The sequence below is a fragment of the Suricata suricatta genome, chromosome 9 (genome assembly GCF_006229205.1).
Source record: "Suricata suricatta isolate VVHF042 chromosome 9, meerkat_22Aug2017_6uvM2_HiC, whole genome shotgun sequence".
Classification (NCBI taxonomy): domain Eukaryota; kingdom Metazoa; phylum Chordata; class Mammalia; order Carnivora; family Herpestidae; genus Suricata; species Suricata suricatta.
Window position 1 is genome coordinate 131,688,997 of NC_043708.1, and position 23,428 is coordinate 131,712,424.

A 23,428-nucleotide genomic window follows, 5' to 3' on the forward strand; every position below is an offset into this window, starting at 1 on the left:
AGGCATCATCTTGCCACAACAGTCCTGGATGCTTTCTGTGGCCTTTTGTTGTAAATAAGCACCTTCTTGTCAAAATTAGGGAGCCAGTCAAGGTGCTCAGTTATAGCAAATTTTGCCAATATGTGATCTGTAAACATTGTCAATGCTGTCTGCATAAATTTTTGTAAACTGTGTGTGTGGGTGGGGTGGGGGATGCTATAATGGTATTTGGGTGTCATTTTATTCTATGCTCATTTTGCCTTCAACGTGGGATGACATCATGCTGTAGTGCTCTATGCATCTGTGTATATACAATTCGCATGTACTAATAAGTATTAGAGTGTGTTGGGATATTGTGCACTTCATAACGAGCCCCTAGTTTATGAGAAAAAGGAATTTTGGCCACTGTATGGAGGGGATCCATATCCAGGGCATGGGGAAAGCCTCATCCATTTGATCTCTTTTTATCCACCCAGAGGATTTTGAAGACGATGCCGATGAAGAAGTGGATAAAGATTCAGATTCTGAAGAGGTGAAGGAGCAAGTAGGTACATCAGCCCTCACTTCTCGTGATCTCTACGTTCACATCTTCCAGAGGGAGATACCACTCTCTCTGTCCAGCTGAGACCAGTGTAAATTTTTAAAGTGTATTTATTTATTTTGAGAAAGACAGAGACAATGTGAGCAGGGAAGAGAGAGAGAGAGAGAGAGAGAGAGAGAGAAAGAGAGGGAATGAATCCCAAGCAGGCTCTGCATAGTCAGCATCATCAGCCTGATCTGGGGCTTGAAACCATGAAACTGTGAGATTGTGACCTGAGCCAAACTGATGCTGACCTGAGTCAGATGCTTAACCAAATGAGCCACACAGGTGCCCCAAGAGCAGTGTACATTTTAAGGACACTCTTCTGTACTTCCACTCCAGTGCCTTGCCTACAGTGATTGCTCAGTAAATGACAGCTACACTTGTTGAGTTTCATCCTGGTGGGTCCCGTACAACGTCTCATTGTAAAGTCAGAGGCTGTCCATTAACAAGGCACTGATGTTCCATCAGGATGAGCTTTATTTAGATAGACCCATAGTGCTTCAGGTTGGTATATCTAATTCATGTGAGTGACATTCAGGCAAAGAGACCATGGAAGATTTTCCTAGGAAACTTTTTCTGGTAGATCTCGCCTATTGCCACAGGTCACTCTTCTTCTGTACCCACTCTGCTCAGTCCCCTGCATCCTGTACTTCCATTTACCTTGGAGTCTATGTGAAGTGCTCACTTGAGTTGCATGATGCATGCTCTGGCTGATAGGGGAGTGATGCCCTTTGGTCTCTATCCCATAAAGATCCATGATACAGAGCAGAGGTTAGCAAACTTTCTGTAAAAGATCAGGCTGTAATTAGTTTATGGTTTGTGGACATACAGTCTCTATCACAACTACTCAACTTTGCTGTTAGAACACAAAAGCAACTATGGACAATATGTATATGGTAGGGCATGGCTATGTTCCAAAAAAACATTGACAAGAAACAGGCAAAGGGACATAGTTTACTGACTGCATTCTTAGAAAAGGGTGTCTACACCTTAGCACTATTGTCATTTTGACTGGATTATTCTTTGTTGTCAGGGATTATCTTATACATCTAAGGAGGTTTGGTGGTGTCCCTGGCTTCTACCCACTAGAGGCCAGTAGCACCTACCCCTCAGTTTCCCCCTCCTCCCCAAGTTATGAACCCAAAACTTAGCAGTTGCCAAGTGTCCTTTGGGGTACAATATAGCTGTTCTAGAATAATGATAACTTATCTATGAGTTATAATTCTGCTTCCATTTCTTTTGGAAGACATGGTGGTAGACAAGCCCCTTCATATTATACTTCCTTAATTTTGTCATCTGTAAAATAAGACTGAGACAGAAATGCTACTTTTTATAATGTTTGTGGAGATGAAACCTGAATTAAAAAAAAATATCTTTTTACCTATCTGCCATCCATCCATCCATCCACCTCCCCTTTCCCTTCCCTCCTTCTCTTTTTTCTTCCTTATCCTCTTACATAACTATCTAGAGACAAAGCAACTTTTTGAGTTCTCTATCATAAGATAGTATCAGCCCGTTCAGAGGGACTATCTCTCTGCCTCTCAGTCTCTGGGTAAGACTGCTGTTGACCTTCCAGTGTTCTCAGGGTTTTGTTGATAAATGGAAACATTTCTGAAGTCATCAGTGGTAAATTGGATCTTTGCTGTGGCTTGGCAGTACTGGCCTATTGAGTGCTCACTGTATTATTTGAATAATTCTGTGCTGCGGCAATCATTCATCAATGCCACTTTCCCCTACCCTCTTCCTTGCCCTTTGATGACTGAATGTCTGATGCAGAGTGTCAATCGCCTCTTGTATCTGATGTGGAAAGGTCAGCTGCAGGCCAGTGCCTAACTTCATACAGCATAGGATAGAGAGCATTCAGAGAGTCTCCCCTTTCTTCCGACACTGCAGGTGATAGTGGGCTGGATGGAATGAAACCAAAACAAATAAACACATCCATCTGGGAAAGATGCACAAGGCAAATGAGTGAGGGCCTGGAAACTATTTATCAAAAGCCTTCGAGCCAGGGAGAAGATGAGAAGTCAGTGTGTGAGCATGAGTTGTAGAGAAATGGGGCACCTCAGAATCAGGGCTTGATGCTAGGGTGTAGCAAGAGCAAAGGAACTGGTGCTCCAGCGAACTGACTTTTCCTGATGAACCCAGAAACGTTTGCTGCAAGAAACGTGGGCAAGAAGCCAGGAATATTTGTTTCTGGTCATGGGTCCAACCCAGACCTTTAGCTGATGGCCTTTTCATTTGAAAATGAAATTGGGATCAGCTATTCAGAAAGAATGATTAAAAGGAACTTTTATCTTCAAGGGTCTTGAGAAGGGAAAGTTGGGTGCTGTTCTTTGAAAACTTTCAAAGTCAGCGTAAGAAAAGAGCAAGTACCAGATGTTAGCCATGGTTTTGTTTGTTTGTTTGGTTTTGTTTTTTTTTTCCCTTCACAAACACAACTGTTAGATTTGGACAAACACTGAAGGAGAGGAGGATAAACAGACTGAATTCAAGCTCTCCTCTCCTTTGCTCTGTCTTTCCTTCTTTTTTCGTTGTTTTTTTTCTTGGATATTATCCATGTGTGACACAGCAGGCTAGGTTCCTAGGGACGGTAATATGATAGAAAAGCAAATAAGACATTGATTTTTATCTTCAGAAAGTACATAGTCTAGTGAACTTGGAGATTGTCCCTACCAGAGTTCAAATCACTATCTCTGAAAGGGCGGTGAAATCAAGTGTAAGGCTGGAGAAAGTCAATAATATCCTAAAGGTTCAGGCTGAGGAAGGAGGGCCAGAAAGCATTATCTGGATTAGATGGGTACCAGAATTCTAAATGATGAGGCCTGTCTGGGTTGCTGTAAAGACACAGAGGCAGGCCCATCCCTGAATAAATATAAATTGTATTTATAAGAAATATAGAAGAGAGGAGAACCCACCTGAGCCGCTAGAGATTCAGAGACTGAGATACAAACCTTTGAGGACCACAATTACTCCACCTTGCTGTTATACCAAGAAATCAACCATAGACAATACATTAAAAAGTGGGTGTGACTTGGGGGCGCCTGGGTGGCTCAGTCAGTTGGGCCTCTGACTTCAGCTCAGGTCATGCTCTCACCCTTATGGGTTCAAGCCCCATGTCAGGCTCTGTGCTGACTGCTAGCTCAGAGCCTGGAGCCTGCTTTGAGTTCTGTGTCTCCCTCTCTCTCTGCTCTGCCCTTGCTCATGTTCTCTCTCTTTCTCAAAAATAAACATAAAAAAATTTTTTAAAAAATGGGTTTGACTGTGTTCCAATAAAACTTTTATTTTCAAAAACAGACAGTGGGTTATAGTTAACCAACTCCTACTCTAAAGCTAAGTAGTTCACATAGTCACATCCTTCATTTATTTGCTGTCTTTGTTCTCTCACTAGAAGGCAGATTCCATGAGAACATCAACTCTTGTCTGTCCCATTATCACTAACTCTTGAGTACCTACAATGGTACCTGCTCATAGTAGGTGCTCATTAAACAGTTTTAAGTGACAAAGATGGTGGAAGAGCATGCACAGTAGACAATTATGTTGATGGTGGTGGCCAGATACAAAATTCTTTTATATCCTGCTTTACAGTTTACAGAGTCCATCTCATTTTATATAAATTAGTTATTCTTGGTAAGGGCTGATAAATCCTGAGATGGATGCTAAAAAAAAGTTGTATACCTTCTTTCTTTTCATTGAAAAAATACAAACCACCATCCTAAATTCTCCTTCTCATAGGCTAGCACAATAATTTGGAGGCAAGGAAACCATGTCCCAAGATACTGAAAGATCGCATGTGTAGCTTGTCTCAATGCTTCTCAGGGTGGCTGCCTTGAGTGTCATATATATTTTTTGGATATTCCATTGCAGGATGATGATTTGGAAACTGATGTGAACAAGCTGAGTTCCAAACCTGGTCTTGACCGACCCGAGGAGGAACTGATGCAGTACGAGGCCATGTGTCCTGAGCTCTCCTGTAGCTTTGAGGTAGGACAGATGCCGTGGTTCTGCTCCATGGTGATGCATGAGGGGTCCCCTGCAGAACCTGGGAGGTCAAGCAGGAGGTCTCCAGATGGAAGCCATTGTTCATCATTAGCAATCTGCTTCTGGGGTCTTTCTGAGAGAGAAGCAGAAAGCCAAGCAAAATGTGAAAAAGGTGGCTGGGCTGGAGGCATGCAAGTCTCCTGACATGTGGAGCCTAGGATTAAAGTGGCGGGAAGGTACACACTGCTGCCTAGCATCCCAGGCGGGGTTGGGGCGGGGCAAAGTGACGTGTCCTCACCTTCTAAAAACACAAGTGAAAATCCTTGATGATTGAGTCATTCCCCTACAAAGTGGGTAACTTGTACTGGATGGCTTTCTGAAGGTGGCTAGTCTGATTCCAGTGTTTTTTGTTAGTAGAAAGAAATTGAGCACCTCACCCCTGATGATAAGAGAGGCTAGTTACTGCGCCTACTGCTACTGCTGTCGCCAGGATTTTAGACCTGCCTTTGGATCTCTGTTATTTTCTTATGACCCTTCATATATCATGAATTTGCCCACATCTAAGGGCACCAGCTAAATCACATGTAGAAGGGAGTCTGTATATTCTATTTTACTTCAGAAAGCTGAAGGGGATTGGTGGGTAAAAATTTCAGGGAAGGAAATTTCAGTTCCGTATAAGGAAGACTTTTTTTTTTTTTTTTAAAAAAAACCACAATCAGAATGGTCCCCAAATGGAAGGCATTGCCTTGGGGTGTAGTGAAAACCCTGTTAATGAGTTTGATTAACCAGGCTGTGACTTTGGGGGGTGTTGCAGAGGGTATTTGTGTGATGTACAGAATTGTACTAGGCTTGCCCTCTGCTCCTCCTTCTATGTGAGTTTCTATGATTCTACCGTTTATTGGACTCTTGAAGCTTAGGCTTTTTTTTTGGTCTGACCTTGGAAAAAGCTTCCCAATTCACAGGATTTATGCTTAGACAACAACAACAACAACAACAACAACAACAAAACAAGATTTACACTTAGCTCCGTGCCCAGAGAGTGAGGATTGGGGTCACATGGTATTTTCTACCAGCAAGGTAACACTAACATACTCTTTTCTATTTCAAACCTGAAGGAACTCAAGTCTCAACCTGGAGATGATTTGAACTTCGAAGAGACTCACTATGCCAATCATCACCACATTCCAACTGTCGCCTCCCCACAGTGGCATGGTTTGAATAAGGACCAACACTCTGGGAAGCAAGGAAGAGAAGACATGGTCCAGACTTCCCTTCTGAGCAGGGTGAAGGTGGGGAGGTCGACCATGCATCCAGCCTCCAAAAAAGGACCTGGGATGAACCCATACCCAAACATGCAATCCAATGGTCTTGGGATAGATTCTTCTGGAAAAGAAATCCCTGACCTTCAAGCTTTCCTTAAACAGGATACTTGGGACATAGATGTTATTTCCTGCCCAATGATGAGTGCCTCCCTTTCCAATTCTGCTTGGCCTAGAGAAACTGCTGAAGTAATAGATAAGCTTCTACAGGCACATCCCAAGCATATCCCCTTCCATGACCCCTGTCTCTATATGGCCAAAGCGAGAAGAACCAAATCTGTGGCTGACTTCAAGACAATGGCATTTCCTGACCTCTGGGGACACCATCCACCGCCCCATGCCCAGTCGATGTTGGAACGCAAACGTGGAGTCCAAAGGTGATGGCTCTGCTGAGTCGGAAGCTATATTTTTTCTCTTCTTTAATATTTTTATAGGCAGAGTGGCTTGTCCAGACAGTTTCGCTGTTCAGGTAGTTTGGCTGTAGAGTGAGAGTCAGAAGCACGTTAAAATCCTTTGGGAAACCCTTGCCAAGCATAGAAGCTTACCTCCCTGCTGGACATTTCAGACATGAGTGCGGGGGAGCAGCAGGCATGTGTTGCCAGAAAAAGAATTCCTTCGATGATTCCGGTGCCACCCCTCACCCCACAACCACTGCAGACCATGATGGGGAAAGGTAACCCAGTTTCTTCACATACCGGGATCGTTCCTCAAAGGAAAGTTCTTAGAAGAAACAAGTGTGGATTACTTGGGGTCTCTTTTGTGAAATTCACTGCAAATTGGTGTGGAGGTGGTGTGCCCCCATCTCACAGTCCCAACCCTTAAAAACCTGACTTGGCTTAGAATAGTTCTTCTGCATCCCTGAGGATTGTGAGGAAAACCTGCCTTCTCCAGGGAAGCAACTTTGAGTGATGGGTTAGTCCCAGAATGATGGAAAGAAGGCTTTGCCTTTGGATAAGCAGAGTGAGATTAGAATGGAAATTGATAAACCAAGGAAAAATTATTTTCCCTGGGGAAAAAACCAACCCATTGACCCTGATTATGCAGGCACTAAGTCAGTGGAGCTGAGTGTGCATACCAGAAAGTTCCGTTAACTGGTTTTCCATTTCATCAGCAAATTGATGGTGGATCTCAAGAGCTCCTCCCACTTGGGTTCCTGCTGATGTCTCTGATTTCACCCCCCGCCCATTATCTACCATGGTCGAGTTCCTGAGAGGCACATCTCCCCCCTCTGACAGAACATCTTCCCCTTGAGGCCAGGTGTCATGTCTAGCTCCCCTCTCCTTCCCACTTCACCCAAAATGCTTGGATTGGAAATTCAAGGAGGGAATCTGAAAGTTCCTTTGGGCTTCCTTCTGTCCTCTTAAACCTCCTGAATATGAGTGTTTCTCAGAAAATTGACCTTTGTTTTCAGGAGCTGACAAAACCCAAGAAATAGAAATGACTCAAGAGTTCAAAGGCTTACTGAAGCCTCCCAAGCATTGACGGTGCTAACAGTCAACAATCCAACATCTCCCTCAAAACTGTCTCACTACAAAGGACCCTCAGATACAATAAGAAACCTTCAGAGTCCATTAGTCCAAATGCCCTTGAAAAACTTCTTCAAGTCTAGGATCTTCCAACTAAAATCTGCTTCCTGCATTCCTACTGCTCAATGTAGTTTCATTTTTTTGATAAAGAAGAAAAGGAAGGACAGGCAGTGCTTTTTCCACTCTTTCAGGCCCAGGTTGGGGCATTATTAAATCTTTCTTTCATAGTTCTCTGATGACTCCCAAGGCCCTTCCCAGATGACTGTAAGAGGAATGCGGTAAGGAGTGAGGGCCAACCAACCCTTAAAATGTTTCCAATTTTCCTTTCCAGGATCAAGATATTTGAGGATGTCCGGAGGCTCATCGAACCAGCTGATATTATAAATAAAGTCGTCTTCAGTCTAGATGAGCCTTGGTAGGTGGTCTTGAGCGTCAGCGGAATGTGGAGGGTGGGGGTGGCGTCTGGAATATCCTCTTGATGACATGAGAAGAAGAGTGTTTTACGTTAGTAATCCATCCCTCCTACTGAAAACATGATGAACGTTTATGTTGAAGATCCGCAAGAAAAAGCTTATCTCTGAGAACTGTCAGGCTGTGCCCAAGAATAGCAGTAACACATGTGTTCACGTGTTTCCTATTTCATCGCAGGCCTTTGCAAGACACAGCTTCCGAATGCCTGCGGTTCTACTCCAAGTTTGAGTCAGGAAATCTTCGCAAAGCCATCCAAGTGCGTGAGTAAGTAAGGAAGCCCACAAAGGTAGCTGCTGGCAGTGATAGAGAGCAGGTTGGGCCTCTCCTCCCCACCCTCGGCACAGCGGCCTCACACGGTGGTGGCAGTGTTTATACCCTGAGGACTGGCGAACGCTACAAGTGAACATTTTCCTCGGTGTCTGTTGTTACACATTTACCAGCACACCACTAGGGGGCTCGCTAGCTATTGTCATAAGAAGGTGGAGATGAGAGGTGAAAGTTGCGGATACACCTATGTTCTAGACCTTGACTCCATACTGGCAGCGCGGCAGTCCTTTGACGGGGATGTCTGTGCTTATGCTGATGCCAAGGCTGGTTCTGTTGAGGCGGCTGGGCGCAAGGGGTCCCTTAGTCCTGTACCTTTCATGTCTGTTGCTCCTGTACCTGTGTACGTAGGTGGCAAGAACACTGGGCTCCCCACGGAGAGGTGCGCTCTTAGTTCAAGGGCATGTGCAGTGCCATGCCTCTTTGCCAGAAACTCTCAATGAGCTCTTGTTAATAGAAAAGTATCTTAGGGGCACCTGGGTGGCTCAGTGGGTTGGATGTCTGATTTCGGTTCAGGTATGATCGTAAGGTTTGTGAGTTTGAGCCCCATATTGGGCTTGCTCTCAGTGCGGAGCCCACTTCAGATCTTCTATCCTCCTCTTTTTGCCCCTCCCCTGCTGATGCTCTCTCTCAAAAATAAACTTAAAAAAAAAAAAAAGAAAAGTATTTCACTGGCCGGGAAAGTCTAAGGCTGCACAAAATAAAAGCAGGGGAAACAAGACACAAATTTCCCGTGAAGAAGAGACTGCTATGTTATAATTCTTTCCTCTACACCAGCGTGAACTTTATTTGGTATCGCCAAAAGTCAGGATATACAATCCATCTTCTATGTGTAAACTCCCGAAAACAGCAGCTGAGAACAGTTAAAGGGGTGGTGGTCACGGGCTCTGGGATCGGACTGCCGGGCAGCCTCACCCCTTTCCCGTCAGCAGACTTTGAGCAATTACCTAACTAACTCCATGCCTCTCTTTCCTCACCCAGAAAATGGGGACAGTAATAGAACCCACATCCCAGGGATGTTTTTGAGAGTTAGCTAAAAACACATCAAACTCTTAGAATAGTACCTGGCACATGGTAAGCCCTCAGTCAGCATTAGCTCGCCTTCAGAGATGTGATTGCATCATAGCTAGAGCGTAGAATTTAATGTAGCTGGGCCTGTTTTGTATCTTTCTGAGGACGTATATATACACGCATATAGATGCACACTTGTCAGCATAAAGCTCAATGTGGGGCTCAAACCCACGAATCGTGAGATCATGACCTGAGCTGAAGTCGGGCACTTAACCGACTGAGCCACCCAGGCACCCCTATCTGAGGAGTCATTTTTGAAGTTTTCTGTTTTTTTGGGGGGTGGCAGGTGAGTGGTGATCCTTTTTTGTTTGTTTTGTGCATGAACTATTTTAAGGAAGTCCAACATAGCAAACAAATATGAGTTGGGTTGTGTCGAGAGTCCTTGTCAGCCATCTTCTCTTTTCGTTGCCAGCTCAGCTTCTAACTTCTTGCTCTGGCACCTGCTTTTATTACTTCTTTTCTCTGTACATCACGTTTAAGGGATCTGGAAGAGAAAACCTAGTCAGGGGTCTCCTAGTGGTGCAGTGGTCAGTCCACGATGTGCCTGTGTGGCTGGCCTTGCTCTGGTCTTTCTCTCCATTTACCATATATCTGCCTTTGGCTGGAGTGTGGAATCCGAAACAGATTAGTTTTGGTCAGGGTAACAGAGTCAAATGACAGAAAACAAACCTACTTCTAGGCAAGGACTTTTGATGATCAGTTTTTGGAAAGGATTGTGGACGTAGCAGACAATTCGAGGGTCATCGTCTTTCCAAATTTGTCCTCATGAGCGTCACTCAGTGGATTATGCTTCGTTCGTATGACGGGCTGGGCGGTTCGATCGAGATGCTTCCAGGGGCAGTGTGGGCAGCTATCTTCACCAGGTAGCTCTGCTTTGATGTCTCCTGCAAAGCCCCACCCCTCCTCAAATCTCACTGCAAATCTCAGGGCTCCAGAGAGGCAGAGTAGGAACAGATCAGGGCAAAAACATTACCCTTTGTAGAGGAGCAATTCAAAACATGCCAAGTGGATGGAGCCATACTAGTTTTGAAAATAAAATATCCTAATAAGAAAGTTGAAGTCCAAACTACATTGTTAATTTTGTTGCTAAAGCTCAAAAAAAAAAAAAAAAAGATTCCCCTTGGAGATAGTGACTGACAGGGGGCACACAAGAGTCTCCTGGGGGCACTGGAAACAGCCTGTATCTTGATCTGTGTCATTGTCAAACAGGAGTGTCCATATGAATTTATTTAAATTCACTGAGCCTTACACTTAGAACTTGTGCGCTTCATTGCATATAAGTTAAATTAGTTAAAAAGGGACAAAACGAACACACAACTCCTGCTTTGCCAGCCTAATTCACATTTGGTGCTTTGCTGGGGGCTTACATTTACCATACACCTCATCTTTATGAACAGCACTGCAAGTTAGGCACTATTTCCATTTTCCATATGAGGAGACTGAGGCTCAAAAGTAATGTGTAGCATCAAATAATAATGACATATCCAACCAGATGTGATTGAATTTTCTCTGGGCTATCTTACACTTGCATTTTTTTCCTACTGGAGAGAAAGTTGATCACATTTTAATAAAAAGATAAGCTACAGTTGTGCAATTGATCCTGTTAATACCAAGAGCCCACTCCCCTCTTCCCAAATTTCTGTAGCCAACATGTCCAATATTGTGAGATAAGGATGATCATTGTAAGGTACCCGCCAGCTGAGACCCGGGTCTTAGATCTATCATCTAGAATCTGACACGTGTAGACTCTTCAGTGTTGGAAGTTACCACAAAGACTCGTGGCCCTTCAGTCTTGCTTCTGACTTTGCAGGCTGGAGTATGACTTGCTGGTCAACGCTGACGTGAACAGCAGCCAACATCAGCAGTGGTTCTACTTCGGGGTAAGCGGCATGAGAGCTGCCGTCCTGTACCGCTTCAACATCATCAACTGCGAGAAGCCCAACAGCCAGTTTAATTACGGTAGGAGCTCTTGGGGAACAGAGATCTTCTGGCTAACACCGGGGATGATGCCCTTCTGGTTGTCTGGATTATTACCGGAAGCCCTGCTTGGGTTCCCAAAGGGTTAGAAGTTGGGCTGAATGTTTTGGTCGCAGGGGTGGCAAGGTGGCGGCCAAGCGGTGGCTCACTGCCACCATGCAAGGCAAGCCGGAAGCTCTCACTCTGCTGTGGAGAGTTAACACCACACACAACATTCCCCCCCCTCCTGACTGCCTTGCCTCACCTTGAACTTTTTGAGGTTGGTGAGCCCTATCATTTATTCCTTCTCTTCATCACCTACATCTAACAGGAGCCAATATACTGACCTGTTTGTCCCCGACAGGAAAACAGAGCGATCCAATTGGACAACACTGATTTAAACTCCAAGGAAACATGGGGCAAGTTCAAATTCTACTGAATACCTGGGGCCATTTTGGAGCTGAGATTTAAGGGATGAATTGACTAGCAGCCCACATTTATTTTGAATGTTTCCAGGAATGGAAAATTCTGCGTGTTAGTCCTGGATCGAATCCTAGCTTATTGAGTGGCTTTGAGCAAGGAATAAATGTTCCCACACCTCTGTGTCTGAGTACAGGTTACTGCCTCTATTTTGTACTGACTAAATAGACTCTTTTAAACAGAAAGAGAAAATAGGAACCTCGACTCTTGCGTTTGCTCTGTATGGCTGCTGTAACAAATTGTCACAAACTTGCTGGCTTAAAACAAGACAGATTTCTTTTCTTACAATTCCAGAGTCCACAAGTCTAAAGTTGGTTTCACTAGGCTACAGTCAAGGTACTGGGAAGGCCATGCTCTCTCTGGATCATCTAGGGAATTTTCTGGTTCACTCCCCACCCCCAGCTTTTAGAGCTATGTTCCTTGCATCCCTTGGCTTATGGCTCTTTCTTCCATCTTTAAAGCCGGCAGCATGGCGTCTCCTAGTCTCTCTCTGCCTGCTTCAGTCACGTGGCTTTTCCTGGGCAGTTGAACCTCCCTCTCCCTCCCTCTTATAAGGACATAAGTGATTGCATTTAGGGTCCACCAGGATATTCTCCCAATCTCAGGATCTTTAATTTAATCACATCTATGAAATCCCTTTTACCATATAAGGTACCACTCACGGGTTCCAGGGTTAGGACCTGAATACCTCGGAGGGCCATGATTCAGGTGACCACAGCCCTCTTTCCGTTTCCTCTTTCCCAGCGATTAATCCCCCCTTTGTTCCATGCAGGGATGCAGCCGACTCTGTATTCTGTGAGGGAGGCTCTTCTTGGCAGACCCACCTGGATACGGATGGGCTATGAAATCTGCTATTATAAGTAAGTCACAGTGTGCAAGCTTCCTTCTCTCCCTCTTTCTTTCTTCCTCGGTTTCCTGCTCTTCCACACTGATGTTATAAACTTCAGCTGTCTCTGCTCCTCTGCTGTACTTGTCCCTGTCCCAGTGCCAAATGCCCTTCAGAAGCACAGGCATGTTAAATGGCACCTACAGCGTGAACCCAAGGAATTATTTTTTTCATGTTTATGTATTTCTTTTTGAGAGGGAGAGTGTGTGAGCAGGGAAGAGGCAGAGACAAAGGGAGACCAAGACTCCCAAGCAGGCTCTGCACAAAGGCCAATGTGGGGCTCGAACTCATGAAGCGTGAGATCATTACCTGAACTGAAACCAAGAGTCAGATGCTTAACTGACTGAGCCATTTAGGCGCCTCATGAAATCTTTTGATTTTCAGAAAACTCACCTGTCCTCATTTAGACAAATTAAAACCCTTAGACCTTGTTGTCACACATTAGAACTTGTACAGACTCAACCAGCGGTTAATACCTCAAGCTTTGGTCCTTTACCTCTTTCCACATATCCCGGTGAAAAAAATTCTGAGACATTCTGACCAATTCTCACTCACACTATGCTTCAGTTTTCTGAAGAAGATGGGAGTGGGTCTGTGACAGATGGACTTAAGTGACTGTTCCTCCACGGCAAGACGATTTTTTGGAAAACAAAACAAAAGAGGGAGCATTTCCAGAATTCATCTTCAACCCTTGATCAGTAGCCAGTTTCATCCATTTATTCTGCATAGTTGTAATGAAATTTAAATTATCTGTATCTGTTGATAAAAGAAATGTATTCCCAAGCTATGAATTGCTCATTTGTGCATTTTCTTTTGACGGAAAATAAAATACAAATTCATAAGATAAGAAAAGGAGAAGAATTGGTAGGACAGACAGGAAATATGTAATTAATTATTAGCTCATTGCTAGATTCTTGTAAAAACTGATGGGCTAGCACTTGTTTCTTTAGAGAAAGCAATTTGTAGCTCTTTCTGATATTCCAAGAGTATTATCAGACCGTCTAGAATTTAAGACTGTTATTAATAATCGGGGTGGCTGGGTGGCTCAGTCGGTTGGGTGTCCGACTTCAGCTCGGGTCATGATCTTACGGTTCGTGGGTTCGAGCCCCGCATCGGGCTCTGTGCTGACAGCTCAGAGCCTGGAGCCTGCTTCGGATTCTGTGCCTCCCTCTCTCCCTGACCCTCCCCTGCTCATGCTGTCTCTCTCTGTCTCTCAAAAATAAATAAAAACATTTAAAAAAATTAAAATAAAAAAAGATTGTTATTAATAATCAAAAAGAAAGAGCGTATATGCTGTCATGCGTTCTGGCTTTTGGGACAGAGGCCAGGAGCGACCATAGATAGGAAAGGTCAGGCATTGTGTGGCTCTATCAGACACAAAGGCAGAAATCACCACAGAGATAAGTCTAGTTCACAAAACACACAACTGGGCTGACTTACAGTTTGTAATAAAAGAATTGGCAGTCTTCAGCCCTTGATGTATTAGGATATGAACCTGGGTGATATTTTCATTATATTCTTTAGAATAATAGCAAAATATTATGGTTTTGTTGGTTTTCCATTCACCTATATGGCAATTACTCTCTGGCTTACATATCTACCAACTCTCGGGATCTATATATGTTCCAAAGAGGTTTAGACTAAAACTCGTCTCCAGTTGGTAGAAGCCAACAGCTGCAGGGAAAAACAGTGGGAGCCTAAATTTGAACCTCGGTGTGTCCTGTGAAAATAGTAACGCTAAATAAACTTGAAAGATCAGCTTGCTGCCACTTGGATCTGGAGCTTAGTTAAGAGATTGGACAAATACAACATTCAGTGTTCTCTCCCAGTGGAGAAGAAAGAGCTCTCCCCGGAGGCTGTTTCTCTGGGAAGTGGGGAATAAGGAGCAGGCTTACGGGAACTGAGCACTGAGCATCTGCCGGAAGGGAGAAGGAAGAAGAAGCCACACAAGCAAAAGCTCAGCCTTGGCCTAAAGGAAAGCCAATGTTAATGTTAATAGCGGTTAGTTAGATTCATTAACAAGGCAATTGTTATGTGATTAAAGAGCAACAGAGGGGTAACACGAAAACCATGAATGTGTAATGTAATTCATTTTTCATATTGCAGTCATGAATACAGCAGAGATGAATGGATAAGATTGCCACATTGTAACATAGTTTGTTTTACAATTATTCACCACATTATGTTAATATACTTCCGATAATGGGATTTAACAACAGGATAGACATGTGTGTGACTCTATTCAACCACAACTCAGGACACCTCTTCCTATTGTAGAATGTCTTGGATTATATAACCTATTTCTCCCTTTTTACCCATCAAAGTCTTTAAGTTGATCTCTCAAGGATGTGTTTGCTTCACCCCATCTTTATTCTCTCTGGTGTATTAATTTGAGAGCATGTTACCTCTCTACTTCTTGGTCTCCAACATGTGATCAGAAACTCAGAAGTTCTATTTCTTTCTTTCTTTCTTTCTTTTTTTTTAAGTTTATTTATTTTGAGAGAGAGAGTGAGCAAGGGAGGGGCAGAAAGAGGGAGAGACAGAATCCCAAGCAGGCTCTACACTGTCCGTGCAAAGCTCAGTGCAGGGCTCAAACTCATGAACTGTGAGATCATGACCTGAGCCAAGATCGATCATCTGCTTAACTGACTGAGCCACCCAGGTACCCCAGAAGTTCTACTTCTATTATGCTGTAAAGTTCCTAGATTTAGTGGAAAAGGGGTCCTAGGGTGCTCATTACACCTGAGTACATACTTGGAGGGTAGAGGAGAAAGATCCCCAAAGGAATGGAATAGTCATTTCCTTCAAAAAGTGACGACAATGGTGATCAGTTAAGGGCATGGGCTGACAGCCTTGTGAGTCTGATTATCATCAGTTCAAAAGTGATCTCCTGCTTGTTTTGATGAGATATAGCCATGTGTGTACTTCTCATATAGACTTGTTCCTAAATTATTTTAATCACTTATGCATGCATTACTGTACTAATATATTATGTACATTAGAAGACATGCAGAGTTAAAATTGTAAATGATGAAGAAAGATGGAGCAAATAACACCTGCAAGTGTCCACCTAGTTGTTATATCTTTATTATTCTTTTTTTAATGTCTTTATTTTATTTTGAGAGACAGAGCAGAGAATGAGCAGGGGAGGGGCAGAGAGAGAGGGAGACACAGAATCCAAAGCAGGCTCCAGGCTCTGAGCTGTCAGCACAGAGCCCGACGCAGGGCTCGAACCCACGGACTGTGAGATCATGACCTGAGCCGAAGTCAGATGCTTAACCAACTGAGCCACCCAGGTGCCCCTTTATTATTCTTTAAAGTGTTTTCATTTATTTATTTTTTGAGAGAGAGAAAGAGCATGAGTCAGCAAGCAGGGGAGGGACAGAGAGAGAGGGAGACAGAATCCCAAGCAGGGTCTGAGCTGTCAGCACAGAGCCCGATGTGGGGCTTGAACCCACAAACCTTGAGATCATGACCTGAGCCAAAACCAAGAGTCAGTTGCTTAGCCGACTGAGCTACCCAGGCACCCTCTAAGTTGTTGTATCTTTATGCTATTGATAACTCAGGACATACTATACTGTTAGGGTTTACCATGAAAAATACAGTTGTCAATAGTCTTTTGTGTAATTTTGAAAAGATTTTGGTTAATTTCCCAGATCTCATTAGCTTATTTTCATACAAATAAGAATCTGTGAGAAAGAGCTCATGTGAAAAGTAGGAGGTAGGCCTTGTCCATTCTCCCATATTTTGGTTCCTTGGTGCTTAAAATTTAATATTACTCTCAATCTGTGGCTTCTAAGCAGAATTAAAAAAAAACACCTGATAGTCTGTATTGTGAGGTTTAGTTTAATTTGGGTAATAAAATCTAGAAAATCTACTAAAGTTGGCTTTTTGCAAGCATCACTACCTTGCCTGAAGTTCAAAGCGAAGGAATGAGGGGGGTGTGGAACTGTTCATGTACAGCCATCCTGACACATGAAAACCGTAGACGTAAAATATAATGTAGGGTTCACATTCCAGCCCTGGAAAGCGGGAATGGATGCGATTGCTCTGCTGAAGTTGGCTTTGTGACTATTCGTCACGTAAGGCTGACACGGACGCCATAAGGGCAGTGGTGTCTGTCACCATATTAAACCTCAGACAACCGAGTTTCTTTCTTAATACCTAGGTCATAATACACAGAAGGACAAATTCTAATAATTTCTCCTATGCTCCGTTGACTGTCTTGCTCCCCCTCCTCAGAATCCCCTCTCCTCCTCTGTCTCCTCCCCCTCTCCCACCCACCTTGCAGACCAGTAGTCCCAAAACTAAAAGGGATCCTTGGTGAGGCGGGAGCAGGACATAAAACAGCAGCCTCCTTTTTCCATGCCTCCCATAAAAGCAAGGAAGGTTTCCTGTTTCTGCTTTATTTACTTCCCCGAGGCCTGCTTCTCCCTCTAACGTACACAGCCTCACACTTTTCCGAATTCGTTCCCAGCTCAGGTCTAAAGTAATTTTGGTGCCGAAGGGCAGAGGGGGGGAAGCCGCTCGCTCTCAGTGGCCGTGTAATACACAACGGCTGATCTCTTCTGACATTTATCTCCGCTCGTGAGAGGAGATGGAACAGCTCACTCATGAAGATGAATGTCATACAGGAGCCCTGCCATTGTGCATCCTTGCGAGGGATCTCAGGAGGGAGATTTGGCGTTGGAGGGAATATTAGTAATGCTGCAGACACGGGGAGGGCCGGTGGCTTGGTCGCTCTGCCTTATTAGACCCTGTTAAGTGAAATGATGCGCCCACGTTAAACAGAGCCAGCGTCATTGTAAGATTATCTACTTCACTCTCTTGGCATTTGCTCATTTCATGCACCCACAGGAAAAAAAATGACTTCCCAGCATATTTTTAAGTACAAATGGAAATAGATTGAGTTCATAACTATGCATTTGTGTACTTTGCTTCTTGCTTCATTGAAGGCTTTATGATTATAAAAGTGCAGATTCTTCCTAAGACAAATGGATTGCATGGCGGGGAAGCAAAGGGGAACCTTTTAACTGTGGATAGCCGGTCTATCCGGTCCTGGGACATCTTTAACCCAATGGGACCTAGCGAGGATACAGCAAATCTGAGAACACACTTGATTTTCACCAAGCTTCTTCTCCATCTAGACAAGCAGATCGATGAGAGAAAGTTCTTGGAATCAAACGTCTACCACTCATGAGTGGTATGACGTTGGGCAGTTTTCCAACCTCAGCCTCAGGTTCCCCATCTATAAAATGGAGACAGTAATGGCATCTCCCCCTTGGAGCTGTCCCGAGGAGTACACAAAATGAGAAGCAAAGCGTGTGGAAAGCTGAGAACAGGGTCTCGTACATAATAGATGTTCAGTGAATGTCAGCAGTTGCTTATAACTAGTAGAAACTTCTTAGCAGCACCAGTGACCTAAAGAGTCAGTGATGTGTTTCATTTTCACGAGGTCTCGTCTGCTTTGTTTTACATTCCTTCTGTTATGTTAGACTTTAAGTTTATAAGCATCCCTGATTTATGAAGACCAAACTTCACATTCTTCCTTGCTGAACTGGGCCAGAGGACCTCTCATCTTCTTATCCATTCCCAAGAGACAGGTGGTATAATAAAAGAAATCTTAGTTTTGGAGTAAGCCCACTTACGGGGTTGAGTCTTGCTAACTAAGCTTTCCATGTGGAGTTGCTCAAGACGCTTACCATCTGTGATCCTCAATTTGTCCATCTGTAGAGTGTGGATGGTGACACCTTAAAAAGATACCAGTAGGATTAGAGGTGAAATATATTAGGCATTCTAATTACTACCTCTGGAGTCATATAGGTCCATTTATTCTACAAACTTTAACTGAACAGCTGCTACATCCAGGGGCTGTGCCAAGCATGAAGATGAACACATGGATGACATAATCCCTGTCATAAAGTGTTAGCAGTGAAAGAGAGACAGAAAGTGGCAAGAACTGTGTAAAAAGGGCAGATAATCAGGGAAGGCTTCCTGGAAGAGGAAACTCTTGGGTTGAGTCTTGAGAGAAGACGGAGTCTGAATGAGGAAGAGGGAAAGGGTCTTCCGTACAAAGGAAGAGCATGGGAACCACTTAAAATATAAAGGATGAATGTTACTGCCTTGCAGACATCCCTCAGCATGTCCTCATCATAACTGGGGAAACGGAAATGACTTGTGGTTAGACTCTAACTTCATCATGGACAGATCAAATTGTTGCAGGCCAAGTGTTTCACGTTAGAGATTTATGGAATCTGTCACTTTGAAGAAGGTGATCTTGGGAAAGTGTAGAGGTCCCTGAAGAGGAAAGTTTTCAATATTGGCAGAGTCACCTCCTGGTGCAGCAGGACCACCAGGAGACTCCAGTGGGGTGTGTGTGACATTTGCTTTAGGCTCAGCTAGGATTTAGACCCCCAGACGGGGGTCATGATGGAAACTCCTTTAGCAGAAACTCATCATAAATGGAGTAATGACCATTTTTTCTTAAATCTCAGCATTCCGCAACCATTCTGGGGAGGACCAGCTTACAATGGGGAGCTTTTAGTCTTGCGCATGAGAATCTTGCCCACCAAGCTACAGCAGGGGTGTGTGTGTGTGTGTGTGTGTGTGTGCGCACATCAAGTGACTTCAGTGTACTTGATAGCACAGTGGGAAGTGTACAGAGAAGCAAGGCTCATGTCAGGAGAACACCTCCATTGGCCTTCAGGGAAATCTATTATACCTGAAGAAGTATGCAGCCTCTGTGTCCAGTGTTAGTGGGAAAAAAATCTTGGGGCTGGAGAGGCACGAGGCATATATTTCCACCTGCCTTTGCCTACACAGATATGCGTATGTGGGGTGTGTGCTCACGTTTGTGCTCACATGTGTATGCTAACAGGTGAAACACTCATCCACGTTGTGATTGATTGTCAACATTTTGATCATTTTGACTGGCTCATTTCATTTCACTTTGGTTCTTCCTCTGTGGAGAAGTGTAATTGACTGGTACCCGGTGTTCAACTAAGTGTAAAGCAAAAGAGCATTTGCAATGGAGCCTTTTACGAGTGAAATCAGAAAGCACATAAAAGGTACAGCATATGTGGCTTGCATGCTTTCTGAGCCACCATCTGCTTCTTTACATACTTTCTAGTAGCCTGAGCCTTAGCCCTGGAGAAAATACAGAACTTTGGGGGAATAGGGAGAAAGCAGACGCGATTAGGTATCAAGACCCAGAAGGCATCATGGGTGAAGATGCCTTGTGGGAGTTTCTAGGGCTGTAGTCACAAAGGAAGGGGGTCCTATTAATGTCATGCTAAACAGCTACAGGAAGGACTTGGGGCTTACACCATAGGGGGTATTCTTCTTTCCCTAGAATGACCAGGGCTCCAACAAGCTGTGCTGGTAGAAACTGAGGCGAGAGGAATATGTCAGGGCATAGTTTGTGTGACTACCATTCCCAGTTTTAGGAATATTGAAAAACCACAAAACCACAGGAAACAAGACAGTAGGTTTTCTGTGTCTTCCTTTATCGCTTGCCTGACTTTTTTTTTTTTTTTTTTTTTTTTTGTGGAGGGTGGCATGTAGGTAGCAAAACAGCAGAAAGAAGGATCTGTATTTTTTACATTTTGCAAGAACAGAGATTCATTACCTGCTATTTCTTCCCTCTCCCCACCCTTTCCCCCAATAAAACCCAAAAGCCCAACAGACAAGTGAGCCAACATTGTAAATGTTCAAAGGTGGAATTACATCTTTTGGTGTCCAGGTGTATTTTGCATCTTAATGCAGTCTTGATGATCACATTTCTCAGGAAAGCCCGCACGGCTGTCTCAGCACCGACAGGCAAGGCGCGGGCAGAACTGGCAGCATGTGGGGAAAATATTGCTCGGAATGTACTTCTGGGTACAATTTACTTTGATACTGTTCTCTGAAGTCTCAAAATTGGTTCTTCATCTTTGACAAAAGGAAAATGTGCACTTGAAGCTCTAAGAAGCCAAACCACATTTGGGGTGACAAATGTATTCCTTTGGGAGGGGAGTATTGTACAGTGGAAAGAACCAAGCCTTTGCAGATAGACAGATCTGGGTTCGAGTCCCATATCGGCCACTTGTTAGCCTTGCAAACTTTGACAACTTAATTTTTCTAAGCTTCTGTTCCTTCTTCCACACAATGGTTTGTCGCAAGGATAATGTAAGGTGATATGGGTAAATGTCAAGTTGGAACTCAATATGTAGCACTGATTACTAATGAATCCACTTGGTGGGCAGAGGGAAAGAAGGGCTATACTCTAAGGGATCTGGGGAGAGGCAGGGGCTGGGGGAGACCCCATTTAGGTAATAAAGAATACATCTGCCATAACACCTTTGGACACTGAGAATTATTCACGTATCTGTCTATTTTCTATCTCAGTGACTCTACAGGCTTCATTTCCAGACACAGCAAGGGAAGGCTCATGGCATGTATGCCACAATTAGGAGACAGATGGACCTGCCTAGACGTTTCTGATTTGGCTCATGACCCTGCAGTTTCTCTGCTTTTTAAATTTCACCCACATCGTGGTTCGAGTGAAGAATGTTTTGCGAGTGTATATAATAGGAGAGGTTTATAGCATCTGGAACCTCTCCCTCATCTTCTCTCTTCTCCCTTCTCTTTCAGAAATCATTATCGCCAGAGAACCACTGTCACTGGGGGGGCATCCGAGAAGCACTTTTACACCCTCACCTTTGTGGTCAAGTTCCCGCACAATGAGGATGCCTGCTACTTGGCCTACCACTATCCCTACACCTATGCCGCCCTCACGGTAACTGCCTCTTGAGAGCATCAATCATCCCAGCCGGGCCTGAGAGGCTCTTTGAGGTTTCCCTGCAAACATTCAGGAGACCCCAACATCCTGGGGAGGGGGGGAGCTATTGCCTTCCTAAGGGAGCCAGGCTTTGCTGTCCCTGACTTTGTGGCTTGATATGTGCAGCATCTTCTTTCTTGGGCAGAGCCGGAGGCTGGGGGCTGACCGCTGATGTTCTGAAGGCCCAGGTGGCACACAGTGCTCCTCATGGGCAGGTCACGTGCAGGAGGCGGGGCAGTTTCCCAGGGGGCTGTGTCTTTAAGAAGCCCTCAACTTGAAAGATGAAGTCTTCAGACTGGAGTGAGATTATCACGTTGAAATGGGGGTGAAAACCATAAGGTCAGCCAAGAGGCAGATTTGAAGGACATCTCCCCATGGAGAGGAGAGAAACAGAAGGCAAAAGACTAAAGATGAAACTGGGGGACACTCCTTGAGCCCACAAGCAAGCAGCAACTAAGACAGTGGCTCCCATGGGGGAGGTGCTAGAAGGATCCAGAGTGCCTGAGTGGAAGAAGTGAACAACAGGTCACTGCAGACAAGGGCTTTAATCTGTTTGTGGGAGCAGTGTGGTGTCTGTCTGTCCAAACCTGACATTAGCATCCCTGAGTTCTGTGAGGCCCCGCCAAAGTTTCTGTAGGCAAACTTGAGCAAACTGCTTAAACCGTGCAGTTTTCTGTCATTTGGAAAAGTTGGTCAACTGTCCCCCCCCCCCCCCCCCCCCGCCCCTGCCCTCCCAGTGACTTCAAGGCTCTCCCGAGGATTAATGAGCTGAAAGTATCTTCTATAAAGTACTCTCATCCTCTGTGTTAATGCAAAACGATATTAGCAGATTTATAATAACATGTGTCATATGTGTAAGTGTATCTATTACTTGGCCTGAAGGATGAGCATTTTCATCATCAGGCTATGATACGGAGTTGGAAAAGATAATAACCAGGAACAGCCTTGCCTTCCAAAGGAGTGTTCAGGTATAAATGAAAGTGTTCCTCCATCAAGAAGGCGTATCTTAAACCACTTGGCTAACTGCTTCGGGAAAGTGCATCTGCCCTTCTCCCCATATGCTGTCTTGCCTAAAGAGAGATTTTTACTGTTTTCCAGATTGCAAAAGATACACAACTAGTATTATTTGTGTATCACACTTAGAGATCTCAAGAAGTTAATCCAAGAAATGTGCGTCACGAGCTATGCTGTAACAAGCTATGTTTATTATGAAACAGGCTTTTTGCCTCTAGGGACCTAGAGCAGGCAAGATTCAGGAGCCCCTTCAACAGCTGCGTTCATTGTCTTGCCTGAGAAGCGCTGTGTGTGAGAAGTTGACTGAGGAAGGGGATTCCTCTTTGCAGGTGTGTTTGCCGTTCCTCTTGGGGGAGTGGTCCATGGGTCCTGGACACTATTCCTTTCACTTGTTGGAATACCTTAGACTCTGATGTGATTCTCAGTCGGCATAAAACTTGAGAGCTGGAAAGGGTTTGGGAAAGTGTCTAATTCACCCTTGTCATTTGGAGATGTGAACATGGAGGCCTAGACACCCCACATCTAGCTAGTGGCCAAGCAGGGAACAGAGCACCAGCCTTTGAAGGCTATTCCTGTGCCCTTTCTGCTTGACTACAGCAGAGATGTGGGGAAAACTCAGAGGAACTTCTTCTCAGGGATCAGATAAGTGTCCTTCCTGCTATGATGTACAACCACAGTCCACTCATACAGGCACAGCAGTATCAAATTGTGTAATTGTACAGTGTAGGATGGTTGAGTTCAAGTCATCGACCCCTGGTTTTATCTGTAATGCCAAGTACCATGGATATGGTACATCAGGGTAGTATTGTTCTCCAAACACAGTCCTATTCTTTTTATTCCCCTGTGGTATTTATTTATTTATTTATTTATTTGTTTATTTAGAGTGCATGCAGGAGAGGGGCAGAGAGAGAGAGACTCCCAAGCAGGCTCCACACTGTCAATGCTGAACCCAATGCAGGGCAGGAACTCACGAACCATGAGATCATGACCTATGCTGAAATCAAGAGTTGGATACTTACCTGG

At 44.3% G+C, this 23,428-nt stretch overlaps 1 protein-coding gene across 1 annotated transcript in view; it reads left to right on the plus strand.

The window, feature by feature from the left end:
* AGBL1 (ATP/GTP binding protein like 1) overlaps positions 1-23,428 on the plus strand; it is a 681,509-nt gene that overhangs the window by 101,502 nt on the left and 556,579 nt on the right. The window contains exons 9-16 of the mRNA XM_029952682.1: positions 456-523; positions 4,427-4,543; positions 5,656-6,236; positions 7,717-7,800; positions 8,034-8,120; positions 11,062-11,210; positions 12,460-12,547; positions 21,205-21,349. Of these exons, the coding sequence (XP_029808542.1) occupies positions 456-523; positions 4,427-4,543; positions 5,656-6,236; positions 7,717-7,800; positions 8,034-8,120; positions 11,062-11,210; positions 12,460-12,547; positions 21,205-21,349 (1,319 nt within the window). The remainder of the gene's footprint in view (positions 1-455; positions 524-4,426; positions 4,544-5,655; positions 6,237-7,716; positions 7,801-8,033; positions 8,121-11,061; positions 11,211-12,459; positions 12,548-21,204; positions 21,350-23,428) is intronic.